Source organism: Ctenopharyngodon idella, chromosome 6 (assembly GCF_019924925.1).
Source record: "Ctenopharyngodon idella isolate HZGC_01 chromosome 6, HZGC01, whole genome shotgun sequence".
Classification (NCBI taxonomy): domain Eukaryota; kingdom Metazoa; phylum Chordata; class Actinopteri; order Cypriniformes; family Xenocyprididae; genus Ctenopharyngodon; species Ctenopharyngodon idella.
In genome coordinates, this window is record NC_067225.1 from 4,603,700 (window position 1) to 4,626,483 (window position 22,784).

A 22,784-nucleotide genomic window follows, 5' to 3' on the forward strand; every position below is an offset into this window, starting at 1 on the left:
TTAGCTGGGTCTTGGTACGGTTGTTTGGTCCGCACCCGAGTGTGATTGAGTACCTGCCCAAAAGATCCGCACCAAAGGGGGAAACGAACTTGTAATTTAAGTACAAATTTAAAATGAGAAGGGTCTCATTTCAGAGAGTCACCAAAGAACACAATTTTTTGGCTTATACAGAAGTTTGAAGCCCAAAATATATTTTGATACATACAGTCCCAAAACAAATGATTGTCTCTTCAAACTGATGACAAAAGGAGCACATAGGGGAAATACTATTATTACATTTAGCAAGTTTATAATTAACTGGGTAGCAATTGTGAATAATTTTAATACAGACTTAAATAACTTTATTAGAATTTTTTGTTGTTGTTGTTTTTTTTTTTTTTTTTTTTGATGAAGAAGCCAGAAATCTTCCTATCATGAATTTTTTTATTCCAAAAGCTTATACAAGCAGGTAAAGAAATCTGAGCTCTGTTAAATATTTCAAGAAGCAGTGTTTCTAAATAGCCCATCACCACAACCATCATCATCCACCTCGAACGGGGAACCCATAATGCCGGGGGGCGGGAAATGTGACGTCACCCGGAAACATTTTCAAAACAACAGCTAGAGCTATCATGCTATAGTTCTGCATGGGCAGTGCCTTTTAACTGTACATCACTCAAAATGTCAGAAAACAAAAGCGTACAGCAGTGGTCTTCAGAAGAAACCAGCGTGCTGCTCGCGATATGGTCTTCCTCAGAGATCCAGGAGAAACTGGAGAGCTCGAAAAGGAAGAAAAGAGTGTATGACGAAATAAGCCAAGAAATGCTGCACGGCGGCTTCATTCGCTCGACCGACCAAATAATAAACAAATTAAAGAAGCTTAGGAAGGAGTACAGGGACCAGAAAAGGAAACCAAGTAAGCGCGGCAGTGGACTTAACAATAAAACCTTTGACCACGACGTTATGGAGACTGTGCTAGGACACCGACCAGCCAGTCAACTGAACGGGGCCTTGAATTCAGCGACGGCCACACTCGAGACAAACGATGACTCGCCCGTGTTCTCTGTAGCGGATCTAGGTAAGTTTTCCAAAATGCTTGTTTGTCTGTATACAGTGTTATGCTGTGTAAGGTTACTGTTATAGCTAGTAGGGCTGCACAATTAAACACATAACACGCATAAAATCTACGTTTATATTTCAGGTTTTCAACCAAATAAAAGCTGAATGGTTCAATGCCATGTAAAAGTGAAGAAATTACGACAGAAATGTATAGCTGTCGTGTAATGAAAATAATGAAATCAAAATTTTAAAATATTCGACTGTGCTCGATGACTGATGCAAATGATCTTATCGCTCAGCTCCAATCTGCTAAATGCGACTAAAAGGCATTAAGATACTATAAATATGAACATCATGATTTTCTATCAAGTTCCTTTGAATAATTGTGTATTGTGAAAATCGATAAACAAATAAAATTGACTTCAGTTGACCCATCACATTTAAGGTGGAACAAAAAAGATCTGAGTTCACTTTTACTTTGCATTCACAAGTAAGATACATTGTGAATGCAAAAAGAAATTAGCTCTTTTTTTGTTTGTAGGTAGCAGAATATCCGAGTGCAAAACTGCACAGCAGTGGTCTTCAGAGGAAACCAGTGCGCTGCTTGCGATATGGTCTTCCACAGAGATCCAGGAGAGATTGGAGAGCTCGAAAAGAAAGAAAAGAGTGTATGACGACATATGCCAAGAAATGGTAAAAGTTGGATTTACCCGTACAACTGACCAAATCATAAACAAACTAAAAAAACTTAAGAAGGAGTTCAGGGACCAAAAGAAGGAGCCAAATAAAAACAGCAGCCTACTGAGCAATAAAACATCCAACCATGACGTTATGGATGCTGTGCTGGAACACCTACCAACGAGTCAATTTACTGAGGCATTAAATTCAGCGACCGCCATGCTCGAATCAAATGCTGAATCTCTGTCTTCTGCAGCTGATCTTGGTAAGTTTTTATCTAACTTTGTTGTACTCTTTTCTACTCGCTTTCCTAATGTAATAATTGGGCATCTCATGTTGCAAATTTTGTTATAGCTAGCCTCATAGGTTTGGCAGAATTAGCAAGTAGATGCACTATGTGCTATATTTCAGGTCTTCAAGTAATTTGCTTCTGTTATTATGTTGCATACAGACTGTTCAGTCAACGAGGTGCTGGACCAAGCTGAATCGTCCTTAAACTCTTCTCAAACCCAAACAAGAAAGCCTCTGGGAACAACTAGAATCAAGAAGAGAGATTCAAATCAGGAGCTGCTGGAATACTTGCAAACTGCTGATGAACGGTTTATGGCACACGCCAAAGAACTTAATACTGCCATTCTTAATAAAATGGATGAAGCTACAAATTCTATGCTGGGATTATTGGGACGCATGGTGGCGCTAATGGAGGGACAGCAGGGAAACAAGCCATGAATGCTTTTGCATACTTTATTCTCATCTGCACACTTCTTACATTTAAAGTCAATGAAAAATCAAAATTGAAGAAGTTACTTTCTTAATATATGTTCCTGCTTTTATTTTGAATTATTATTATGTACATGTTATTACAGAAAAAAAACATTTTTTTTAATCTGTCATCAAAAAAAGTTTCTCTACCCCTGAAATTACTTTCCTCTTTGACATCACCAACTCCTCCCCTCCAACCACCTGTCATATAGAGACCATAGTGTAGCAAACTACCAGAGGTGCATTTTTAACTGTTTGTCTCCTAAAACCTTGTTCCCAATTCCCAAACAGTCCTGGTTTCTGGCTCAGTGGATTTTTTGCTCTGTGAAGTAGAATGAACACAAAATATTGGCTGCCAGTGCTTTGCTCCATCTATGAAAAGCATTTGAACGGGTGTGAAGGTAAAGTTGTAGGCTTCTAACTTGTAGCTACATCACATCAACCATGAACCATTTTCTTGTGTTTAACAGATGTGATTTTCATTTGTAGTGAAAATTTTGGGATGCTCTGTTGGGGCCAGCATCAAACCTTTCTTCGTGACTGATTAAATGGCCACACGTGGAAAACAACACTGTTGATGTCAACAAGGGTTCATCATGCACCATAATGGAACCAACAGATTAAGAAGACAATGAAAATGAAGTCCATCCTGGTGTTGAAGGCAGTAAGCTGGCATTAGTGATTAATGCTTTTTCCATAGTTGCACAAGAGGTTGAAGGGGTTATGTTTTGGAGGAGCTACCATGAAATTAGTAATTGTATGTTATTGTATGGCTCCTTATGCATATTATCAGTAAAACTATATATTAATTAGCACAATAAGGCAGTATGTTTAGGTTTACATTGCTATATGATTGAAGTGATAAAACAGGCTAAGATCGCAAGATGTCTCTCTGGTGAGCATTTTGCTTGATCAGAATCATGTTTATTTATTACTGATCTTTTTACAAATAACACATTTCTGTCTTGGCTTTTTTGTTTATCTGTCATACAGGCACAAGAGCTTGACCTGAGGCCCGTTTCAGAAAGAAGGTTTAGTGTAAACTCTGAGTATGTAAACCCTGAAATGAGGGAAACTCTGGGTTTTCTGTTTAAGAATCGAAGGTATCTCAAACCCGAGAAAGGGGGGTAAGTCAAGGCCATTTTGAAAGCGGTAACTTTAGCCCCTTTCACACACAACGCAAACATGTCCCGGGATTGATTCCGGAATGGGGACCTAGTAACATTGCTTGGATCTGTCCCAGAATGCGCTCTCCCTGTGTGAACAAAAGGCAGGACCAATGCCGTAAGGGGTGTGTCGTAGTGATGACACTGAAGCTGAGATCATTCACCAGCTTAGTGGAACGGTATGCCATGCGCTAGTTTATGATCGAATCAGAAAACAAGAATAAAAATGCACAAGTGTGGTTTCTTGAGAGAGAAATCGCAGATCAACTTAAGATGCTGCGGAGACATTACACATCACATACTGATGTCATGTGTCTTTACGGGATGTGTGAGAACGCACGCACAGATTCCAGAAAGTCACTGGCAGTGTGAATGAACCAAAATCAAACGATCCCGGGACATATTATCAGTGTGTTTTCCTGAATCTCTGTGTGAAAGGGGCTTAATACTCAGAGTCAGTTACCATTGTAACTTACTCTGTGAACTTAGGGAGCAGGTTTTCTTTGGTAAACCCTGAGTTTCTTTCAGTCTCCTCCCCCTTTTTAAAGCATAAGCAGTATAAATACTTTATTCATTTACACTGCAAAAAATGCTTTTCTTACCGAAAAACAAATATCTAAAAATTCTTAAATCAAGATGCATTTTTGATATAAGAAAAACTAAAGATATTTAGCAGGGGTGGGAATCTTTAGTCACCTCACGATCCGATTACAAAACGATTGTTGATCTACTTTTTTTTTTTTTTTTTTTTCTCTTATAAAGGATTTTAAGGTTTTTAAGTCGGTAAACTAAATAATTAGTATTTACATATCCTTACATAAGTAATTATAAGTAGGTCTACTTTTTAAAATAATTACAAATTGAAAAAAATTAAACAAATTAGAACAATTGTATGTTAAATTGTATGTTAAGAATTTTAAACTAGGCCTAATATAACTTAAAACATACAAGCAAGTCGCAAATAATAAAGAGGAGCAACGAAACATATTATAAGCAATAAACAGAGTGCTTTGAGTATTTAAGATTATCTGAATGTTCTCCTTCTCATTTACTGTCGTTTGATTGTTACCAGACAGCAGGAGATCTAATAAGTTGCATTCACGCACGGAACTCTTTTGAAATATAATAAGTAATGCGGTTTGTCCTGTCCATTTAATCCCTTAAGACAAAACTGGCTGTGTTTACATTAATTTGCAAAAACCATTTTGAGACAAACCTGTGCGTGAAGCCCACGAATGTCGTTGTCATTCGCTTCAACCTTTCCGAACTTTATGAAAGATTATTTTACCTAAGGTTCGAGTGGTGTATGTGTGTGAGGAATTGGAAGCAAGCAGAATACGGGTGTTTCTAAAGCACACTCAGCGTCATCGCGTATCTGAATAAAAACTATAAGCTCAGAATCGTTTAAGAGAGAATTGCGATGCATCGATGGATCAATTTTTTTTTTTTTTTTTCTCCCACCCCTAATATTTAGTCTTGTTTCCTGGGGGGAAAAAAATCTAAATTAAATGCATTTTGCTTAAAACAGGTAAAATTATCTGCCATTGGGGTAAGAAAAATAATATTAATGCAAACGGAAAACAAGGTTATTTTTCTTACCCCATTGGCAGATCATGTTTTAAGCAAAATGCACTTAATTTAGATTTCTTTCCCCCCGGGAAACAAGACTAAATATCTTATGTCATTTTTCTTATGAAGAAAATGCATCTTGATTTAATAATTTTTAGATATTTTGACTGAAAACGAGACAAAAATACAAAGACAAACATTTTTTGCAGTGCAGTACATTCATTCATTGCGCATATTTTCATCATGCAGAGACCGTCTCGGTGACAAAAATGGCATGTCTTTTCATAGAGGATCCTGTAGATGAAGAATACTGCATTAATTCGTAAGGAGTTACATTTACATCCGGAGAGGATTTTATTGTCATCCCAATGCATTTTCAGTTGATGCATTGATAGCAGGCATATTCCCATCATCGCCCCTTCTGAAAATGAAACTGATTACTGTATGTCAGTAGGAGGTCCATCCACAGTATTGAACCAGGCTTAAGTCTGGCACAGTGTGGCGGGAAGACCTGATCCACCCTGCAGATTTCCAGGATAGAAGGGTAGTCCAAGATGTTATATGCCGTAACCATCCACAAATTATTCACAATTTATTTGGTAATCTTATAAATACAAAAGTTATTATTTTACTTGTTAGATTTAAAAATTCTTCCAATACTTGGTACAATTCTTCTGTGGCTATGCAGGTCCTCCCCCAATTTTGCAAGCCTCTGCCTTCTTTCTGTTGGCTGAGTAGAAGTCAAATGTTAATTTCATTACCCTAATTAAGAAATGTAGATTAGAGAACATTTAATTGTGTGAAAACAGCTTTAGACCGGAAAAAGGTGCTGCACATTGAAATAGACATTGAATGATATTTAGTTATTTAATATGTCAAATGTTTGTAAAGTCAGGTAGCCTACAACCATGAGCCTTTTACACTTAAACCTCTACTTGATTGAATTGTTTTTATACTTCATTTTTATCTGCTGCCACATTCTTTTTTTTTTTTTTTTGCCCACAGAATTGCACCTACATGAAAATGAATAACTTGGCGATCTGCCAGTTTTCACCTCTGATATTCTAACAGTGATTAAAAATTAAACTTATGCATTGACTCGAGTAGCAATTTTCTCCCAAGCCAACTCTCTCCTTCGCTGCTGCAGCCGTGTTGCCTTTTTTCTAAATATATGATTGTAGTCGGCGTACACTTGCAGTAGCACTTCTAGTTCTACTGGGGAAAAGTATGCGGACCTTTTTTTTCAGGAGCTGTTGCCATGGTGAATTATAATATCGGAGCTCCATTGATCATGGCTTTTCATAGTTGTGGTACATGAGTCAGTTGAACTAACTCAATTAAGCTGTTCTGAAACCGAAAACTCAAGAGTTTCCCATTTCAGGGTAAATCAACTCAGAGTTCAAATTTTAACTCAGAGTTGGTTGAAACTCTTTATTGAAACAGGCCTCTGGTGCAAAGCATTACTCTTGAAGGACTGAGGCCTCACCACCAGACTTCCTGGATTAAAGGCTGTGATATTGCCCACTATTGAACTTTGCTTCAAAGAACACAGCTATCTTTTGCATTCTATAGCTTCTACATGCAGACATTGTCATTTATCTACATTCTAGCTGTCAGCCTGTTGAGTCAGTTCCCTCATCCAAATCGTATCCTTTTGTTGAAAATGCTGTTAACTTTAAACAGTTGTTACATTTGTTTATTGTTTACACTTTTTTGTGCGTTGTTGCATCATTCTTTTGTGCCTAAAGTTGGCTTTTGTCTACTTGTTTGTACTTTATTAATCAGCACTTTTTACATTTGAAATTTTGCAAATAAAATACATTTATTGCAATTCATTTTTGTAATAAATCAATATACACTTCATTTATTGATTTTATTGAATATTCAAACCATAAGCAAGCAAAGATAAGAGGAAAAAACTATAGAAAAAGGCAATAAAATTAAACTACTATTTGAGTAGTTCCTCTTCCTGTTTGCTAAAGAAGTCTAATAATGCGGCTTGTACATCCGCCCCTTCCGATTGTCCGTGTTCTGTTAATGCCTGAACAGGAGGCTGCACATTCACATGAATGGCTGAAAGGTCCTCACTGAAGTGGTCTCCACGTTCTTCACAAATATTGTGCAGCACACAGCAGGTCAAAACCATCTTCTTTATCAGCTCCAGTTTACAGTCATTCCTTTTTAAGAGACATCTCCATCGTGCCTTTAGCCTCCCAAAACTCAAGTCCACAACTGACCTTGCACTACTTATCCTGAAATTGAACTTTTGCTGCTGTGGGGTTAATCTGTCAGAGTCAGAAAATGGCTTCATGAGCCAGTTTTGCATGGGATAGGCTGAGTCTCCGATCAGGTAGTATCCAACATCACAACCGGAGATGTGTACTTTATTTTGGTTTAACAGTTGTCCATCATTCAACATGTTCCACAAATAAGACTGTCTTAGGATCCTTGCATCATGTACGCTCCCAGGATAGCCAACACACAAATCCCAGAAAAACCCTTTCCCATCCACTACTGCTTGCACTACAATTGAATGCCACCCTTTTCTGTTAAAATAGTCACGAGTGTATTTTTCAGGTGCTGTTATTGGGATGTGGCTTCCATCTATTGCACCAACACATTGTGGTACATTCCAGCATTTTTCAAAAACATCTGCCATCTCCTTCAACTTCACAGAATCTGGGAATTTTATGTGTACAGGCAGAAGAACTTTAATTACAGCATTGCAGAAGTCCTGCACACAGTTGAACACAGTGCTCACGCCAACCCCGAAAAGCTGACTGACACTTCTGTACTCATTGCCAGTGGCAAGCTTCCATAGGGCAATGGCAATACGTTTTTTTACAGGTACACACAAACGGAAATTGGTGTTCCTTCGTTCAAGCGCATGTCTGAGATGACAACATAGGTACTCAAAAGACTCCCGTGAGACCCGAAAATTCTGGAGGAACTGCTCTGGTGTGAACTCAGGTACAATGGCATCCCACCACTTGTGCTCTCGTGGATATGACCACACAGTAGATGTCCGTTTTCTCATGATCACCAAGGCTATCTGTTAAGAAAATGAAGGTGTACAGAGTTTATCTAATGCCAACTTTAATACATCTTTCTGTTATGGCAATACAAATCAGCTTGAAGTAACTACATATAAACCATGTCAGGGTTCTTACTCTTGATGTCGGCATGAAACGGTAGTTGTGATGGTCTTTTATTCCCTATTGTGACTTATTATATCTGAGTGAATCGGCTTCTCGTACAAGACAAATTGTAGGGCGGGACTTGATTGGATCATTGTGGTTTGCTATATGTGATTGACAGGTTGTCCTGTCCTCGTGCCAGTAAAGAGTCATCAGAGAAGAGACTTCATTGCAAGAGGGAGGGGAAGTTATTTTGATTTAAGATAATGAGGGCACAGGAATTTAATAAAAAATGTGCACAGATAAATGATATATATCAAGCACTGCAAAATCCAATAAATAAAATAAAAATGGTCAATTTACTACTACTCTTGACTTTAAGTCATGTTCCAGGACATTATATGTTTTATTTATTTTATTGCACATTTACATTACAAGACATGGAACGTTCCAAGTTAAAACACTGTAAGGCACACTTACAGGCACATGAATTTTTTTTTAGCAAGATCTGAAATGGAATGACTTGGTAACAAAAATGTAAATCAGGACAGTACTAAAATATTACAATTTTTGACACAGGAACATAAGTTTTCCGTCTTTCTACATTATTTTCTTTAAAGTTTCTGAAACTTTGAAAAACTTTCACAAAATCATGAGGAGAATTTATTTTCTTGTAGGCCTAAGTACTTTCTTGTATTTACATGTGTGAATGTGATTATATACCCAACAAAATGATCATGTTCACAAGGTCAAAAATCCGGAGATTCAATATATTTTTAAAAAACAGATTGCAGAATTAATTCAATTTATTTATTATTACAATTCCAAATATCATTTTTACAATGTCCCGCCCCAAACTGAAATTAGAAATATGACTAGTTTGAAAATATCCCACCCCTAGGTGTTTGCATATGCACCATCTAACTATACTCGATCGTGCTCCGTACAGTTTAACTAGAATCCAATTATTTTCCAGGCCACTGAGGTAATTTCCCCATTGTGTACGAGCAGTAAAATTCTACATGTTTTCCAGTACGTGAGGGAACCCTGTACGTTCATTATGCATAAAGATAATAAAAACTGGGTTAACGTTACCTGACGTCTTGAACGTAGACGGTGTCTATGACATTGTCTTTGAACTGCATGAAGACGCTGAATTAAATTACTTTGGATGTTAAAATACGTTCTCAAAACTAGTAGACAGACCTGTAAACAATGACTATGGTGCGCCATGGTTGTTTGTGGGCAGTTATGTAATTACGTGGCCGATTACGTCATTACGTGACTGTCAAATCAGTGCTTTTATGATCTTTTCTCTTGCAATATGAATGTTGCTATATATAAATACCTCTTTGTGTAAAACATAACCCCTAAAATCTTTTTGGTTGATAGTGAGAACGTGGGTAAAAAAACATTCAATACAAACCAGGATTGCAGTAAATTGTGAAACAATTTCACAATTTTTTTTTTTTCACAATGTGTGTGTGTGTGTGTGTATATATATATATATATATATATATATATATATATATATATATAATATGTTATTCATTGTGTATTGCACCGCGTGCATATCACCAGTAGAGGGCGGCAACACACCATCTCTCACCCAATGAAAAACCTCACTGTTGTCAGGGCCTGGTATGGTTGGTCAAAAAGCCTTTTATTTATTCATTAAAACTCGTATTTACAAATATGTAAATAAATAAACAAAGAACAAGACGAATGAAAGAAACGATTATTCTATCAGTCAGCAATAACTGCACAATATTTTATACCATTCAAGAATAGATCTGTATACACACAAAAGCTTTTTGCTCCATTTCATTTTTGTTTCACTTGCTGTTTTCTGCAGTTATGCAGTCCGTGGTGTTCATGTTAAGTAAAGGAATGAACCTTGAGAAAAGGTGGGGATGGTCACAGGTGACTATCATTACTGATGATAATTATCATCTGTCTGCACCTGCTGCCATGCACTCATTAAGTCTCTATATGCAAACTAGACTTTGTCTGCTGCCCAGTAAAAGAAGTCCTCCTTGTTATTATTTTAATTAGGTTAATGAACAACCAGGAGGCCAAGACTGTCCTGGAGAAGTGACTCACAAATTTAGTTGAGGTGCATGAATTTTGCTTTGTTTGTGAAAATGTATTAAATTAAGCAAAAAGAAAGAAAGAAGAAAGAAATGCAAACTAAAACAAAGAAAGCTGACAATGCATATTATATATGAATAATTTTAGCATAATTGCTTTATCATATTAATGGACTTCAGCTACAATATATTTTAGATTTATAACTCATCTTTTAAAGTAGGTTCAGTTTAGAGAAATTAACTGTTTACAGTCATGATGGGATACAGTATTGCTTTTAATTCTGAAAACTGCTGGCAAGTGGCAAGTAAGCAATCATAATAATTATCCAAAGAACAAGAATTTATTTCAAGTGATGTGTTTGCGTTTCACAATAAATTGCATTGTCATTATCAAATCATTATCAATGATTATCAATCGTTCTTACTTAAATTTTTTCTGTTACTTTATTAAAATATGTATATCCTCAGTTTGAACAAACCTATGGCAAATTAATTAAAATGCAACTAGAAAAAAAATTATTTCAGCTGAGGTCCTGTCTGAGCATGGTTGGGGGTGTGGCCAAAAGTTTTTTCACATGAATATTTAATTGTGTATGCCATGGCAAGTAATAGGTGTTGTAGTTTTATATGGTGTTTTATATTTGAAATCACCATTGTGGAGATTAGTGTTATTTATGACATACCTTGATGTAACGATATGGTTGTGAGTACTTGAGACCTGTTTCATACCACGTGTGCAACATCTTCAAATTATGCTTGTGTACGGTTTTTAAGTATGATCTATGCAGTTACCATTGTTTGATCATATGCTTTATTTTAAAGTGGTTATGAACTGCATTGTTTTTTTTTTGTTTGTTTTTATAATGTTTCCTGGAGTGCACTTATAATGTTAGTATGCTTTTTACATAAAAAAGTCTGTGAGACCCACTGCTGTGATTGGCTAACATCTTTCCATTTGAAATAGCTAAGTATTACTCTCTTGAAAACTTTTAGCACGTTTTTACTGTTACAGCTCTCAAGGTTAACTAATCATGGAAAGTGTTGTATTACATTTCGATCTATGGCATTATATTTAGATTGTGGCATGAAAGGTTGCAGTGATGAAGATTGTAGCCAATCACAGACATGTTGTTGAGCACATAAAAGCGCGTGATCTCGTCATTGTAACTCAATTTCTGCACACTAACAAATGCTTTCATCATAACTAAATAACTATCATAACTAGGAGTTTTGGTGCAAGTCCAGAACTTGATAAACTCGTGCTGTTTGATTGACAGCTCCAACGATTGTAAAGGAAGCGTTGTTTGATCGCTTTCGCTTTTATTTTTGTCCTGTATCGCTCTTCTCTCCTCATCTCACTAACACGCCAGTGGGCGGGGCTATCGCTGCAATGATGAAGTAGGCGTTGATTTCTTCTGCGGAGGCGGTGTTTCACCTATCTAGGCACATTCCAGGATCAGTTGTTAGCTGGGCCTGGTGTCAATAAAAGCTTTTATTGGACTAACAAGGAAGTTTTCAGTTCTGAAACTTACAGGATATTCTTATAGTACAATGACCTCTTATATATCAAAAGCTCAAGCAAAAGTTGATTTCTCAATTCATGACCCCTTTAAATCATAGTTATGGCAATTAGTGTTCCTTCTAACTAAGTGGTACCTTGTTTAATTTTAAGGTTTGTTTCAGGATATGATGTCATGGTTGTAGGTCCTCCTAGTGTAACTTAGTTGATCTTGCATGAAACCATATGTGCCATATGTAAAGTACTGTATATTTAACAAGAAAAGGGCTTAAAATTAGATGGAATTTACTCAATGTTAATTAGCAGCCTCTTATACACAGCTCACAGTATAAACAAGATCAAATTTGTTTAGTGTTACTCACTTTACTCTGTATTATTAATCTGATATTGTAAAAATGCAGAGTAGGCCATGTTCAACTAAAAATACCAGAACATAAATAAATCAATTTACTGCATCTACTTACCTGTTAATGAACTGTAATAAAAGAGCTATTTTTAGTGCAAGACAACACTAGATGGCAGTTTTGATGTGCATGTGTGTGTCGACCAAACAGTGATGCCCCCCCCACCCCTTTTTTTCTACACTTGTTCATCACACAATTTGTTCTACTTTGTCCATTTTTATTTTTCCTGCTCATATAAATGCTTTGGCAAAACAATTTACAATTTGTCATGCCATTAAAGCTCATTTGAATTTGAATTTAAAAAATTGAGAGAGAGCGAGAGAGAGAGAGAGAGAGAGAGAGAGAGAGAGAGAGAGAGAGAGAGAGAGAGAGGGAGGGTAAGCAAGTGTCCTGCCAGAGGAAGGTCCCATTCTGAAGATTTGTACCATGAGACTCTGCAGCCTTTAGAAACATGTGGAAGCAATTCCTTTGTTTTACAGCCAGAGTGTACGGGCAGAGAGAGCCCAGACTGGACTGCTGCATGTCAGGAGGCCTTAGGATCAGGTTACTGTGACAACCCTGACATGAATTGTGTGTATGTGTGTGTATATGAGGTCTGCTGGGTAAGTGGTTAGGCTCAGGGAAAACTGATCCCCTCTTCTAGATTCTGGTCCTTTTCATAGTTGGTGATCTGTTTGTGTGAAGTCAGGCCAAAGAGGCAGAGTCACTGCGAGAGGACAAACCTTTCACCCTTTCCTCTGCTGTTCTCATCTATCACACTCTCTTGACATTTTGGACTTGCTAAAAAAACCTAAAATGGCAAATGTCTACAGTACAGTATGTGATCTGGTAAATAATTAGTTCACCCAAAAATTAAAATTGTCACTCACAATTATGTTGTTCTTCTGATGTATTATGTGTAAGTCTTCTGAGGCAATATAGTAGCTTCGTGTGAGACTTTATTTCTAATGAAATTCTTTCTATTCACTGAAAAATCCAAAATTTTATTTGAAAGCTATAGTGGAAGGGAAGATTATCACTCAGTAATAACTTTTCTTTATTTTTTCATCACACAGAGTTAACATGTGATATATGTGGAATATAGTGGAAGAGTCATGACACCTTTATGATGTGTTTTTGCCATTTTTAAGCTTTACAGGCCTGGTTCCACTTTCAGTATGTAAAATAATGGATAGTTTATTCATCAACATTTCTCCTTTTTAATCATAGCAATTGTTTCTCAGTGCAGCATAGGTTATAACTTCTAGTTTTGTTCTTACTAAAGGGCAATAGTATGAATTTCCTCAAGTGGACTAATACAGTGCAGCCTCTGTTATTAATGCAATAATTATGCATCAGGGTGTAGAGCTGAGGGAATTTGCGTAAGATTAATGAAGGTCACTACTATTCCCAGATGTTTTCTCGTAATTAAAGCTTTGTTTATCACGAAACCCAGCCACATAAAGAGCAAAATATGCATGGTAATTATTCATAATGCTTACTAATTCAAGTGTAGCCACCTCGGTTTGCACCTAATTAATCATGCTAATGTCTTGAATAAATCTGCATAATTACTCGTGGTCACCTGTTGCAATTGGTGACCGCCACAAAGTTCATGCGTGTCAATGATATTAAAGTGACGATTTGAATATTCATAGATTAATGAATGTTGTTGAATGCAACCTGTCCTGATGCTCTGAGCATCCACAAGACAGCGTTCGGTCAATTTCCCAGGGTGCTTGCACTTAGGACCATTGGAATAATGTGTGCATATGAACATGCATATTAACATTTACTTGGGAAATGCTTATCCTTAGAGGCTCAATGAAAACGACAGCATGATAATAGAAAATTGGAAATGGAGCTAGAGCTTCTATTGGTGCTGTACTGTACCATAACCATGTGAATTGATATAAATGGCTAAAATAGACCTGCACCATGCCTCACGTTCTTAAAGGGATAGTTCACCCAAAAATGAAAATTCATGTCGTTCCACACCCATAAGTCCTTTGTTCATCTTCGGAACACAAATTAAGATATTTTTGATGAAATCCGAGAGGTATATGACTCGTCCATAGACATATAATCAACACTTTCAAGGTCCAGAAAGGTACTAAAGACATTGTTAAAATCATCGACGTGACTGCAGTGGTTCAACCTTCATTTTATGATGCGACGAGAATACTTTTTGTGCGCAAAAACAAAACAAAAATAACAACTTTATTGAAGAGTCTCTTTTCTTCCTTGTTATTCTCCTTATGCAGGTGACGCATTAAGCACAGTGAAGGCTTCCGTGTTTACGTCCGAATGTCGGCTCAGTATTGGCCAAAGCTGATAACGTGATCAGCATGATGCATGCGTGTGATGCTGACACAGGAGCCGGCCAATCTCCATTCTGACGTAGAACCAGAAGTGCTGGACATCGTATGAGGATGACACAGAAGAGAAGATATTGTTAAATAAAGTCGTTATTTTTGTCTTGTTTTCGCGAACAAAAAGTATTCTTGTCGCTTCATAAAATTAAGTTTGAACTACTGCGGTCACGTCGACTGTTTTAACGATGTCTTTAGTATCTTTCTGGACCTTGAAAGTGGTGATTATATTGCTGTCTATGAACGAGTCATATACCTCTAAGATTTCATCAAAAATATCTTAATTTGTGTTCTGAAGATGAATGAAGGTCTTACTGGTGTGGAAGGACATGAGGGTGAGCAATTAATGACAGAATTTTAATTTTTAGGTGAACTAGCCCTTTAAAGGGTAATTCACTGCTGACAAAATGGGCTTTCAATTTTTACTTTTAAAAGTAAATATTGCGTTATTTTTTCTCACCTGGGCTGGGCTTGCTTGTTTGTTTTTTAATAACAACAAAAAAAGTTATATTTTTTTCTATTAATGTAAAGGCCCTTTCACAGCAAAAGTGAAATGAATAAGCCTCAGTCTGAAGGAAAAGCATACAGTATTTACTCCTGTACAGTAGAGGGCGCAGCTCAAACAAACCTTTCAGCTGTGCTGCCATTCTGGATAGCAGAAGAATAGGACACTGTTATTTCTAAATCTAATATAAAGTCATTTTTGCTTATTAGTATGGTTGAATTAGATTATTGAAGGTCAGTAGCAAAGACGTTAGTTTAATAAAGTGAGATTAAATACATAAAGTATATTTGTGTAATTTAATATAGTTAATTATTACAAAAAAAATATTAGAAAAATGGTTTTCGTAAAATTCTGAGATTGCATTTCACTGTTTTTGTTCATTTTGAGGAATACTGAATGTTTTGTGCAAGTGCAAGTGAGATGAGTAAATGCTCACATTTAGTCTAGAAAAAAAAAAGTAACAGATATTTTGTTGTAAATTGAAACAGTAATGTGTTACTTTACTAGTCACTTGAAAAAGTAATCTGATTATGCAACTCAAGTTACTTGTAATGCGTTACCCCCAACACTGCATGTATATATATATATATATATATATATATATATATATATGTGGCTATATGCATGGCTGCATATGCAGCCAAACATCAGAATGCTTTTGTCCAAACCTGTAAATTCACTCTTGGCCCATTTCATATATTCATTATTGATCATCGAAGTCATTCAAGTGTGGCAGTCATATTTTCAGTGGGGGACAAAAAGCTTGCATTTGTCATGCTAGAAATGAATTATGAATAAAGCAGCAGAGGTCTTCATGGACAGCAGAGTATCATCATGCAAAAAGGAAGAACATGAAATTCGGTCCATCTTATTTTCGATTATGACCTGCTTTTGAAAAGGATGAAATCATTTCCTACAGGAGGACAGACAGAATCCCGATCGCACATAATTACGTCAAACACATCCGCGGTCTTGATCCCTCTCCAGATGAAAAGGAGAGTTTTCGGAGTGGAGGGCATGGGGAAAATGATGGAGGGCTGGATGGTTAAAAAAGGAGAGAAGATGAAAAGTGTTTTTTGAAGTGGCTTTCTGCATTAGCCTCCTCTCCCTGAACCCTTCGATTCAAGCCATTCTACCTTGACCAACACTAACCTCTCAACGCAAATACATACACACGTGTACACACTCCGTCCCACGCTATTCAAAAGACAAGATACAAGGATGATTTGTCTGATTTTATCACTGAGGCTGTGTTCGGAATGGAGTACTTTCTTGCTTTTTTATATCAAAATGCTTCTTATATTTCATATTAAATGCTACTCCTACTCTACTAATTAGAGACTTGATCTCTTTCTTGACTGGACTACCAAATGTTAAGACATTTCACACAAAATTCTCAATATTAAAGAGTAGCAGAGTCCATACCACAGCTATAACGGTAACGGCAGAGAGAAACTATATAGTTGGAATCACTTTCAGAACAATTTTATCCATCTGATGAACGATAAAAACAATGACTGCCAATCAGAATTCATCCAGCATTTAAAGGATTAGTTCACTTCTGAATGAAAATTTCCTGATAATTTACTCACCCCCATATCATCCAAGATGTTCATGTCTTTCTTTCTTCAGTCGAAAAGAAATTAAGGTTTTTGAGGAAAACATTCCAGGATTTTTCTCCATATAGTGGACTTCAGTGGGGTTCACCGTGTGGACGGTCCAAATTGCAGTTTCAGTGCAGCTTCAAAGGGCTCCACACGATCCCAGACGAGGAATAAGGGTCTTGTCTAGTGAAACAATCTGCCATTTTAAAAAAATGTATATGTATTAAATGTCTTGCACTGCTCTGCGATGCGCCATGCATTACGTTGAAAGGTCACGCATGATGTAGGCGGAAATACCGCAGTAGGGATGAAAAACTAATTTTATCCTCCAATTTCAAAATCATCCGATATCATTGTTTTACCTTTTTTTTGTAAAGGGCGTTTAGCTTAGTCTTTGCACGTTCGCTTTGTAGACACTGGATTGGTTCTTCCGCCTACGTCATGCATGACCTTTCAACGTAATGCGTGGCGCATCGCAGAGCAGCGCAAGACAAGCATTTGTGGTTAAAAAGTATATACATTTTTATTTTTTTTAAAAAATGGCCGATCGTTTCACTAGACAAGACCCTTATTCCTCGTCTGGGATCGTGTAAAGCCCTTTGAAGCTGCACTGAAACTATATAGAGAAGAATCCTGGAATGTTTTCCTACAAAACTTTAATTTCTTTTTGACTGAAGAAAGAAAGACATGAACATCTTGGAGAACATGGGGGTGAGTAAATTATCAGGAAATTTTCATTCAGAAGTGAACTAATCCTTTAAAGTTGCAATGTTTAAATTTTAGCGGCATCTAGCGGTGAGGTCGCGAACTGCAACTAACGACGCATACCCCTCGCACCCCTCCCTTTCAGAGAAGCTACGGTGGCCGTCTGGCCGACACAACACAAAGATGTTGTCGTCTGAGACAGCGGAGTACCCTGTGTGTGGAACAATGAGGTTTCTTCTTACTTCTAACAAAGAACTACTACTAAGAACTGCTTCTAATCAACCGAACTACTACTACTACTACTACTACTACTACTTTGTGCATATTCAATGTAGTGACGATACAAGCTGCCTCTAAAAACACAAACGATTTAAAAGAAGAACAGCATAGTGATGAAACACGCTCTGTAGAGTGTTTGTCCATTTAGGGCTGCTGTAGAAACATGCTGGCTCATAATGGCGACTTGACATGAAGGGGGGACCAGTGGTGTATGAAATAGAAATGGCTCATTCTAAGGTAATAAAAACATAACGGTTTATTATGTAAGGTCTTAATGTACCACTGAAAACATAGTTATGTATATTATATTGCATTTCTGTCAATAGATCCTCCCAAATTTTACACATTGCACCTTTAAAGTGTCAGACAAGCACACGTTTAGAATAAACAAGGATATCGTCCGCTGGTGTGGACGCTAATATAGTTATCTTTAGCCTATAGTTATCTTTATAGTTATCGTTCTTGGTGTGAACGGGGCTTAAGTGTAGGATTTTTACTCAAATATTACTAGTGATTTTCAAAGATAACAAAGAAACACTGAATTAAACATGAACATTTGAAGTGAAAAGTGAAATATTAAAGATTCAAAAGTCATTTCCTGAGGAAAAAGAAGACGCATTGTAAAGACACTTGCATTTCACAAGCACATCATTTGAATAAACAAGACATAAAAGACCTTAAACAGTAGGGGTGAAACTATAGAACATTAACCGAAATGTAAGCTTTATGGATGTACAATAATGGTTGATGTTCTTTGACATGAAAACATGACTGATTTGCAATGACACACACAGACTCACAAACAAATGTACGTTTCATCTTCCAAAGCAGTGGTGCGGCATACATTTATTCCTGTATAAAACCTCCATCAATCATCAGCGTACTCCAATAATCTGCTTTATTTACAATTTTGAAAATAATTTTACAGTGTATATGCAGCAGAAATATTAAATGTGATATGATAGTATGCCATTCCAACCACAACCACTGCAAAGAACAGTTTAGAAGTGCACTTGAAGTATACTGAACTTGCGTATACATTTGGAGTTGCGGTGGAACCATATTTCTTTCTGACATTCCACACGCATATGGTTTCTGTGATGTTTCCTGTGTATTTGTGTGTGTATTTTGTGTCTGTGTATGCTTAGCGAGTGAGTCTCGGGTGAATGGACGCTATCTTTTGCGGCTGTTTGACAAACACCCAATCACATGAACATTGCCCACAGCCATGAGAGATATCAGCACATCAGCCACCACTAAGGTGACTATTCATCCCCTCTCCCTCTCTCTCTCTCTCTCTCTCTCAGCCCATCTTCACTCTCTCCGTCTTGTCCTCTTTCACCCTGTCTTCATGTGCCTCAGGCTTTCATTCCATGAATGTCACACAGTGTCTCAGCCTGTGTAAAATTGGTCTTTTGGGATTCATAACTGATGTCAGCCTTCCAGATTTCAGAACGCTCAAAGCTCAAGATATGATCTGACCAACCTCTGGTCCAGTAGAGTGCTAACAGCATGGCATGATCACAATAAACTGTTTTTGATGTGCTAAAACATTAGAAGTCCTGTCCCTTAAAGTCACCTAAATATTCAAGTCTTGGACATACAATGGACACATGTTCATGTATTGTCATCGCAGTTAATATTTCCTTAGTGTCCCTTTTATGCTTTTTTGAGTATTACCTTTCATGCAGTGTGTAATATAGCTGTTTGTGAATGTAAAAGGTTTGCAAAGTTTTAAAGATCAAAGTACACGACAAATAAAGTTATTGTCTTCTAAAAAAGAATTGATTCTGAACTGCTGAAACGAGTCAAAGCAATGTAACAAATTTGCATAATGCCAGTCTATTGTCTTCATTGGCTGCCCGTGAACAACATCTACTTTGATCCGCCCTCAGACACTTTAGTTGTAGCTGAGGCCTGGAAGAGTTTGGTTTATGTTGTTGACATATCGAGAAGATGCTTCTACTTTGCATTCACTTCAAAAGGATGAGGACTCACGCTGGAATTGATACGGAAAAAAAAACAAAACAATGCCAACATTACTGTTCACTGTGTATCAAGTGCTGAGGAAGGCTCCAGAGCTGAAATTCAGATATGGTAGTAGCTGTTTCGTTTCTGACACACACTGTATGTGGTAGACCAATCACAACTGACTGGGCCATCTGACCAATCAGAGCAGAGTACACTCTCAGAAAGGAGGGATCTAGAGAGACCGCATAATTTATAGAACCGTTTCAGACACTGTGAGAAAAGAGGTTATGCTGCAATGTATATTATGAGAAAATTAAAGTGTTTTTTGACCTTGGATGCATGTAAACCTATTGTAGGAGACCTCTAAAACAAAATTAGGAACCTTTAAAATAGCATAATGGGGCACTTTAAGAGTAAGTTTGTATTCTTTAAACAGGCTATATTCACACAAGCTAACAGTGTTGCAAGTCATAACTACAGTTGAATTTGCTCGTTCTATACTCATTAAACCTAATGGCCTTTTTATTTTGAGATGCTTTCCATGAATGGTGTCCTATAAGTTTTTAGATGCACAAATCCCATAGTTTTTGTATTAAAGACCCCTTGTGGTGAAAATCAAGTTTTTAATGTTGTTTATATGTCTGTGTGGTGTTTTTATGCTTTAAGACAAACCATGTGCAAATTCATATGTCAACACCATTGCTTAGTTTTTTCTCCTTAAAGGGGGGTGTAATGCTATTTCATGCATTCTGACTTATTTACACTGTTAAAGAGTTGCATTCTCATGCTAAACATGGCCAAAGCTTCAAACTCGAGTTGGACGTATGACAGAGTATTTCTGTGCCAAATACACTACTTCCGGTTTCAGAGAGTTTTTTTTCGAGTATGGCCTGTATGACGTCAAAAGAGAGTGGAATTCCTTGTATAGGCACTTCTTCCTGATAAGCGTGCACACACACATCACCCAGAGCAAGAGCACGCCCATCAACGCGTTCCATATCTTCAGTTCAGATTTTTCTGTTCCTCCTGTCACCGAAGAAGTGTGTTTTTGGTTGTGAGGGAAACATTACCTTTTTCAGCTTCCCAAAGAACCCAGCGTTAAGGGAACAGTGGATGAAGTTTGTTTTTCCGGGGCAGCAACGGAGTTGCACACGTATGTTTGTTTGTTCCCGGGATTTCGATGGTGAATACTTTATAAACAAGTCCCAGTTCGGCGCTGGATTTGCAGATTGCAGGTGGTGAGTAAAGCTGCATCAGATGTCTGTGTTTTGTTGGCAATCGGCGCGCAAGTGCATAAAATGTAAACAACACGAACGTTTTTGTTCCCTTTGTATTTATAATGATGTCGCAGCTAGCAGACGATGTCTACGCAAAAGCTGCGCGCGCTCGTGACTCTTTAGCTAGCACGCCTCCAGGAGCTCGGCTTTTTTCAGAAAGACACGATTTAGCATATCTATCTTATAAATATGATAAAACTAAAGACTTTTCAGAGATATGAAGGATGCATTGTTACTCTAGATGTACTCAAGATTAACATGAGATTGGCAGAAACTGTGTGTGATATCCCCCCCTTTAAAACTGCGGTGAAAAAAAGACAGTCTCAAACACGCAGTTTGAAATCACTGGTGTCTGTGACATCACAAACTACCTTGTAACCAGTCACGTCAATGTGCCGGTGGGCTTTTGATGTATGTTACGTTGTTATGATGAACTATAAGCCTTTCTCCACTGATGTTCTGAGTTGTTCAACGCGTTTGTAAGGATACTGATTGTTAGAAGGCAGCTGTCTGACTCTGACATGGCGAATGGGAACATGGTTTGTGTCACATTACCTCAGTAAGTTGAGGGAGTTCATCTCTGAGCTGGCATGAGTGAGCGGAGGCGGGGCTAATTTGCATATTCGTTGATCCGTGTATACTTAATGAGGCAAGGGTGTACAGTTACATTCAAGCTATTTTAAGGCATGAAGAATTTTTTTTTTTCCACAGGAAAAAACATCTAAATATGGTGATCAAAGAAGAGTTTTTAAGGGATAAAATTATTGACTACAGAGGGACTTTAAAGTTATCTAACATAAAATTAACCAAGCATGAAAAGAAGCTTGAATGCATTCACTGAGTGATAGTTCACCGAAAAAATGAAAAATAAATAAATGAAAAATGTCATCAATTACTCACCCTCATGTTGTTTCAAACCCACAAGACTTTCGTTCATCTTCAAAACACAAATGAAGATATTTTAATGAAATCTGAGAGATTTCTGTCCCTACATTGAGTCTATGCAACTACCACTTCATAAAGAGATTGTAAAACTAATACATATGAATTGAGCAGTTTAGTCCAAATTTTCTGAAGAGACTCGATCGCTTTATATGATGAACAGATCGAATTAAGTCTTTTATTCACATGTAAACATTGATCAGCGAACTTAAACAGAAGCTCAACCGTACGTGTTTTGACGCTCGAGAACAAACCTCATTGCGGAAGCTCAAACGTGCTGCGTAACACACGAGAATGAACCTCATTGGTTCTCGCATGTCAAGCAAACATGCTTGAGCTTCTTTTTACCATAACTGATGTGTGAGTTGATGAATGTTTATATGTGAATAAAAGCCTAAATTAAATATTTTCATCATATAAAGTGATTGTGTCTCTTCAGAAAATTTGGACTAAACCACTCAATTCACATGGATTAGTTTTATGATCTCTTTATGAAGCATCATATGGTAGTTGCATGGACTGTCAATGTAGGGACAGAAATCTCTCAGATTTCATTAAAATATCTTCATTTGTGTTTCGAAGATGAACAAAAGTCTTACGGGTTTGGAATGACATGAGGGTGAGTAAATGATGACAGAATTGTTATTTTTGGGTGAACTTTCCCTTTAATATAAAATGAGGATTTTGGCCTGTTTTACCTCTTGATCTCATTGACTGTATCAAACAATTAAAATCAGAATAATTTATTTTAAAAGAATACATTTGGCCAAATGATGTTTAATTAATT

At 37.1% G+C, this 22,784-nt stretch overlaps 2 protein-coding genes across 2 annotated transcripts; one reads left to right on the top strand and one right to left on the bottom strand.

Moving 5' to 3' along the window:
* The first annotated feature begins 106 nt into the window (after positions 1–106).
* On the top strand, positions 107–7,076 carry si:dkey-261j15.2 (uncharacterized protein LOC794828 homolog). Its single transcript, XM_051897046.1, has 5 exons — positions 107–1,057; positions 1,580–1,981; positions 2,168–2,879; positions 2,968–3,142; positions 3,472–7,076. Exons 1-3 carry the CDS (start codon positions 661–663, stop codon positions 2,443–2,445), a joined length of 1,077 nt encoding a protein of 358 aa, XP_051753006.1. The 5' UTR covers positions 107–660; the 3' UTR covers positions 2,446–2,879; positions 2,968–3,142; positions 3,472–7,076.
* Positions 7,073–9,588, bottom strand: zgc:113227 (uncharacterized protein LOC541506 homolog). Its single transcript, XM_051897041.1, has 2 exons — positions 9,446–9,588; positions 7,073–8,265 (listed from the first exon to the last, which is right to left on the bottom strand). Exons 1-2 carry the CDS (start codon positions 9,581–9,583, stop codon positions 7,162–7,164), a joined length of 1,242 nt encoding a protein of 413 aa, XP_051753001.1. The 5' UTR covers positions 9,584–9,588; the 3' UTR covers positions 7,073–7,161.
* Positions 9,589–22,784: the final 13,196 nt, after the last annotated feature.